Source organism: Enhydra lutris, unplaced genomic scaffold (assembly GCF_002288905.1).
Source record: "Enhydra lutris kenyoni isolate GAN:26980312 unplaced genomic scaffold, ASM228890v2 scaffoldscaffold82, whole genome shotgun sequence".
In the NCBI taxonomy this organism is placed as follows: Eukaryota; Metazoa; Chordata; class Mammalia; order Carnivora; family Mustelidae; genus Enhydra; species Enhydra lutris.
Window position 1 is genome coordinate 3,407,069 of NW_019154166.1, and position 6,715 is coordinate 3,413,783.

The 6,715-nt window shown below is 58.9% G+C and overlaps 1 protein-coding gene across 1 annotated transcript in view; it reads left to right on the forward strand.

The window, feature by feature from the left end:
- The first annotated feature begins 1,902 nt into the window (after nucleotides 1–1,902).
- The window catches only part of LOC111161110 (netrin 1), a 156,647-nt gene continuing 151,834 nt past the window's right edge, over nucleotides 1,903–6,715 (forward strand). Inside the window, exon 1 of the mRNA XM_022524596.1 lies at nucleotides 1,903–2,920. Coding sequence (XP_022380304.1) covers nucleotides 1,903–2,920 — 1,018 coding nt within the window. The remainder of the gene's footprint in view (nucleotides 2,921–6,715) is intronic.

Genomic DNA, 6,715 nt, shown 5'->3' on the forward strand with positions numbered 1-6,715 from the left:
CCTCAGTTTCCTCATCTGCGAAATGGAGTTAATATTTACTTTGCAAAGCTGTAGTGAGGCTCGCGTGAGCTAGTGCGGGGCCGAGCACCCTTGAACATACAAGCCTGCCTCAGGGGACCTGGGGAGGGCTGAGCCGCCCCCGGCCTGAGGCCGGAAGACGCGTCTGGAAGGGGGCATGGGCCCGGGCTCCAGTCCACCACAGCATCCCTGGGATGCAGGGAGTCGCCTTCCCGGTACACAGGCCCACCGCAGGGTGACAACCGGTGTGTGTGTGGGGGGCGGGCAGGGTAGCAGCCCCTTCTCGCCCGCCCCGGTGGGCTTCAGGAAGAAGGGGTGAGCGGGCAGAGGTTACCTCCCCACCCCCTACCCCTCTTCCTCCGGATTCTCAGCTGTCTGCCCACGGGGGCACGGCCCTGCGCGCGGTGCCACCGGGGCCATCAGGCCCGGCTGGAGGAAGGCCCGACCTCGGCGCAGCAAAGAAAACAAACACAGATGTGTTCGGCCGCGACCAGGAGAGAGCACGTCTTCCCCTCCCCCGCCCCGGCCGCGCGCTCCCCCGGGGCGTGGGGCGGGCGGAAACCTGCGGGGCTGCCCGGGCGGCTCGGGGCCGGGACGAGGCTGACAGTCCCCGGCCGGCCCCCCCCTCCGTGGGGTGCTCGCCGGGCCCAGCCCCCTCTCCGGGGTTTCCCCGGGCGCTCTGCTCGCTTTCTCTTTGTCTCTGCCGCCCTTCCTCGGGCTCCCCGGTTCCCAGCCGCTCGCGCGCCCGCTCGCTCCGCGCCCCGGGCCGCTTCCCTTTAACTTTTCTTCTTTCCCGGGGTTAAAACTTCGCTCGCGAGCGGGCGGCTGCTCGCCGACGTTATTGGCCGGCGCCCCGCCCGGCGGCCCCGCCCCCCGCCCCCGCGCTCCCCTCCGCCCCCCACTCCCAGCGCGAGCGGCGGCGGCGGCGGCGGCGGCGGCGGCGGCGGCGGAGCCTTCGGGGGCGTGCGTGCGTGTGTGTGAGTGCGCGCCAGCCAGCGTGAGTGTGTGTGCGCCCCGGGCGCGGGCTGGGCGGCACTCCGACCGCGGCGGGAGCGGCGGGAGCCGGGCGGCCGCGTCGTCACTCGGGCGAGCGAGGCGGCGGCCGGGGCCGGGGCTGGGGCAGCGGCGGCCGCGCCGGGCATGGAGCTGGCAAGCCCGCGCTGAGGCGGGACGCGCCTGCTGGCCGCGAGCGAGAGGCTCTCCGGCGTCCGGCGTCCGGCGCGCGGGCTCCCGGCCCGGGCCGGGCAAACTTTTCTTTCTCTTTTGCCCTAGCCAGAGGTAAAGTCCCGATCGCGGACTCCGCGGCGGGGACGCGCTCTGGGCCGGCCCGGGCAGTGGGTGGGGGGGGGACCCCGGGCTGCGGGAGGAAGGGGCGCGGGGCGGGGCGGGCCCCCCACCCTCCGCGCTGTCCCGCGCTGTCCCGCGCTGGGGCTTGGGGCGCTAGGCGGGCTGGCCGCGGACCGGCAAGGCGGGTGCGGGCATGCCCCCCTCGGGCGGCGTGGAGGTGGCGGTGGCCGGGGAAGCCGAGCGTTCGCCCGCGGCCCCGGCTCGCTGCCCGGCCGGGAAGAACGGGCGCGGGCGGTGCGGGCTCGGGGAGGGGGTGGTGGTGGCCCTCCCGGGACTCAACTGCCCCCCCTCCCGCCGCCATCCCCCGTCCCCCGGGACTGTGGGGAGCGAGGCGAGGCGAGGCGAGGCGGGCGGGCGGCCGCGGGGTTGGTGCCGCGGAAGCCCGGCGTCCGCCGGCGCTCCCCGCTCGCCGCCCGCCGGGGGGTGGAGGGCGCGGGGCGGGCTGGCTGAGCGCAGCTCCCCTCTCTCCGCAGGCGCTTTCTGCGGCGGGCGGACCGACTCCTCAGCGCGGCGGGGCCGGGGCAAGCTGGACGCAGCATGATGCGCGCAGTGTGGGAGGCGCTGGCGGCGCTGGCGGCGGTGGCGTGCCTGGTGGGCGCGGTGCGCGGCGGGCCCGGGCTCAGCATGTTCTCCGGCCAGGCGGCGCAGCCCGACCCCTGCTCGGACGAGAACGGCCACCCGCGCCGCTGCATCCCCGACTTTGTCAACGCGGCCTTCGGCAAGGACGTGCGCGTGTCCAGCACCTGCGGCCGGCCCCCGGCGCGCTACTGCGTGGTGAGCGAGCGCGGCGAGGAGCGGCTGCGCTCCTGCCACCTCTGCAACGCGTCCGACCCCAAGAAGGCGCACCCGCCCGCCTTCCTCACAGATCTCAACAACCCGCACAACCTGACGTGCTGGCAGTCCGAGAACTACCTGCAGTTCCCGCACAACGTCACGCTCACGCTGTCGCTCGGCAAGAAGTTCGAGGTGACCTACGTGAGCCTGCAGTTCTGCTCGCCGCGACCCGAGTCCATGGCCATCTACAAGTCCATGGACTACGGGCGGACGTGGGTGCCCTTCCAGTTCTACTCCACCCAGTGCCGCAAGATGTACAACCGGCCGCACCGCGCGCCCATCACCAAGCAGAACGAGCAGGAGGCCGTCTGCACCGACTCGCACACCGACATGCGCCCGCTCTCGGGAGGCCTCATCGCCTTCAGCACGCTGGACGGGCGGCCCTCGGCGCACGACTTCGACAACTCGCCGGTGCTGCAGGACTGGGTCACGGCCACGGACATCCGCGTGGCCTTCAGCCGCCTGCACACGTTCGGTGACGAGAACGAGGACGACTCGGAGCTGGCGCGCGACTCCTACTTCTACGCCGTGTCCGACCTGCAGGTGGGCGGCCGCTGCAAGTGCAACGGCCACGCTGCCCGCTGCGTGCGCGACCGCGACGACAGCCTGGTGTGCGACTGCAGGCACAACACGGCCGGCCCGGAGTGCGACCGCTGCAAGCCGTTCCACTATGACCGGCCCTGGCAGCGCGCCACGGCCCGCGAGGCCAACGAGTGCGTGGGTGAGTGGGGGGCGCCGCGGGGACGCGGGCGGCGGGTGGTGGCGGCTGCGAGGGCCTCGCGGCCGCGGGTACCCGGGAGCGCCGGCGGCGGCCGCGCCGGAGGACCGCCTGCCGCGTGGATGCGGCGCGGACCGTGGGAGGCGCGGTCCGGGACGTCCGGGACCGGGGAGGGCTGAGAGCCGATTCACCCGCTGGCATGGCGCTGGCCTTGACGCTCGGCTTTGGGCCCCGTGCGCTCTGCGAAGCCGGGAAGCATGAGAGATGCTTCGGGGCAGAGGGTTTTGCAGAAAACTCGCTGACTGGTCTCCCGGACTCCGGACTCAAATGCAAACATGCGTTGCCTTACCCTCAGTTTGGCGGGACCCTGGGATCCACCTTCGCCTTACCCTCCCCGCCCTACCTCCCCACCCCCTTCCCAGGGCTGCAGCTGGGCGCGCAGTTGGGAACCCCGGTCGGGTTCCCGGGACGTTCCAGCTTCCCAACCACAAATCCCTTGGGAGGTGGCAAAGCAGTTTGGGACCGGTTCAGCACCCGACCAGTATCTCAGTCCAGCACGCTCTGTTTGCTTTTCATGGTTTGGGGCGGGGGTGGGGGGTGGGGGATCCCTCCCCCTTTGAACAGCGTATTTGTGTTAGCAAAAGAGTGATGTGATTTAAATTAATTACTATCTACAGATTACAAAGGAGAGTTCAGTCATTATTTTAAAATAATTGAGTCCTGCTCCAAAAAAGTGTATCAACATTTGTGTGTGTGTGTGTTGTTAGCGTCAGGGTTAGGTGAAATGGAAGAGCTTTGAATTAACCAAGGGTCCAGCTTCTGGCTTTTTAATGGGGTTTCAAGTCCTGAAAGAAGTCTGACAAAACCGGCACTGGTGAATACTGTTGGGTCAGAAATGAGGCTTAAATAAAGGAGGGGGGGGGTGTGGAGAGAGAGAGAGATCCGTTCTATTTCTGAATTGTACAACTTTGCTGCCGTAGAAACTCTCAGGCATCAGTCCCCTTCCCCCCCCCCCCCGGGGGGGGGGGGAGGGGCGACACAAAAACCTAAAAACAAAATTGGGGGGGTGGGGAGAAGGAATGCTAAAGAATTCCAGCCTGAGATGTAAAATTCCAAATCCCACGTTCTGTTTTAATGAGAAGTATTTAGTCCCTAAATGCGCCGTTCGGTGTGCATCTTTTGTGAACGTAGAGCGGTCCCGCCCTACCCTCCCCCCTGCAACCCCCAGGCAGCCCGCGCGGGTTTTCTTCAATCTCTTCCCCCGTCCGAGGCGCATTAATAAGTGTGCTGGTCCCCACAAACACACGTTTTGAGGTCTGGTTCTGATTAATTGTGTCATGTTGTTGTCGAATAGTTTGTTCCTCATGACTCTGCATGCAGACTTTTGAGCGAGCGAATGGAAAACATGTCTTGGAGATCCGGGTGGGCACTGAGGCCCAGTCAGGCGTCTGGGGCTGCACAGGGCTGTTTGCACCGGTCCCGGCTTTTGCAGACCTACTTGTTCATCCCCCTCATTTAAGGGCCTGAACGGGTTGCCAGATTGAAGTGAAGAGACTTTGCAGGTTTGCGTGGTGAGCTGGTAGTTACACCCTGACTTCGTGGTCTTTGAGAATAAAATTGCTTTGATCTGCTCCTTTCCTTTAGAAATGTTGGTTTTTCCCATCCCTTCTCTTTCCCCCTCCCTCTTTTCTTTGCTGCCTTTTGTGCATAAAAACCCTTTATTGACATTTAAAGGGCCTCCCACGGCTTTGCTATCAGTTTTAGCTCGCCTGTGCATATGAAAGATATCTTCGGGTTGTCGACAGCGGGGTCTAATTGGACGAACGCTAGTGAATACATTTGAGGTGAAAAACGGAATCTTGTGCTAACTTTGTGCTGGCCTGAGGATTCCTCTCAGCCTGGGTATTGTTCACAATCACGGCCCACCCCATCTCTCCCCGTCCCTTTGGATGTGGAGACGGAACCTGTATTTGTCGTAACAATGGTCATGCACTCGAAATAAATCCTATAGTTGAGGATTTTGTCTTTTGACCACAGCATTAACTGTGTGCACAAATTGGATTGACTGCTTTTTTTTTTACAGCCAAATTGAGCAATCAACATATTAACTAATGTAATTAGTGTTTTTTTTTGTTGTTCAAAAAGCTTAATTAGGCCTAATAAGTACATCATCTGCATGACAAATAATCGGCCAACAATATTTTCTGGTTTTTCCTGAAGTTATTTTAATTCTCAGTAGTCAAAGTATCTTTGAATCTTGCCAATTATTCAGTCATCTCATAAAAGCAAAGCCAATTCGACTAAGTTAAAGTTATTTATAGTTTCCCTTTTGAATAGATGTTCTGATATCTTGTAGCTACAGCCTCGGGAACGCCAGGTTGAAGTTCCCATAAAGTCATAATTGAAGTCTCAGTGATTTTTCCATCGTTCCGCAAAAGAGAAAGCCAGCAAAGACAATTTAGAAGTGATTTACAATTAAAGGTCGAGCTTTTTATGAAAAGGCCCTGTAGTGGAGATATGTGAATGAATTAGTATTTGACAGGTGTTCTGAGACACTACAGGGCACTGTGCTAGAAAAAAAAAAAAGCATTAATAAATCCTTCACACACTAACTTTCGCACTATCAGATATTTTCCCCCCAGCATAATCCCCTCTTGTGAATTTCACACTGTTGACATATCAAGTCAAGCAACCCAGATTATTTACAATGGAAGACAAAATCAAGAAAGATGTTTCTTAATTCCAAAAATCAGTCTTGATAAAAAAAAAATGAAGCGTTATTGCTCTGTTATTTTGTTTCTGCCTTTATAAAATAATGACACAGTGATTTATAATAGACTAAAATGGCATCCCTCCTTAGGTTACTTCCAATTATACCCACCCTCTCCCCCCCAACAAAAAAAACCTCCAAAAATTTAAAAATGACATGGCTATTATTTGACTCCACGGTTCTACCAGGGCCGAGGTACTTTCGGATCGCTAGGAAGTGCATACAGCCTATAGGTTTTCTCTGGTCAGGCTTTCTTTTTGGTGCCTTTTCAAGGTTGAGTTCTCTACGGGATAAATAGGAACTTTTCGTAAAGGCTGATTTTATTTTAAATTCAATTTTGGATTTCTTCTGGAAGAAAAAAAAACCCCGCAAAACAATATGAAAGACAAGACCGTGTATAACGTTACAGCCTTGACAGCTCTCAGCGGAATAACTAAATACTTTCTTCCGCCCATATGTATCAGCAGTGCTCCCATGCTCTCACACACATGTGCATTAATATTCTTTGCGTAAAGGAGCATCCGAGCATGGTGGGGGTGTGTGTACATTCAAGGGAAAATGCATGAACCGTTTTAAACCACCTGGGTTGCTAGGCCCTTTCTCCACTCCCCCTTCTTCTTCTTCTCCTTCTTCTTCTTCTTCATGTTTTTTTTTTTTTTTCCAAAAGAGCATCTGAAGACCATATTGTGTTTCATAAATTATTGACATCAGTTTTAATCAGTGTCCCCCTGACGTCGGAGCTGTGTTAGTATTTAGTGCCTGACGAAGCATGCTGTTTAATCTTACTGTGGGGATGTCAGCATGAACCCCTGCCTGGTTTGTGACAGGGTGAGCTTATGAAAACTCGTTCTGCGACTCGCTCTGTGGCTTTGCATTGCCCAGCTGAAACCCAAAACCCACACAAAAGACGTCTCTGCAAGATGAGTGCTGCTGTGCTGGGCCGGCCTCCTATGGTCGTGGATACCTGCAACATAATGCTGGTAATTGTTTAAACATGGCTTTGGGGGTTGGCGGGGGGGGGGGGGGGG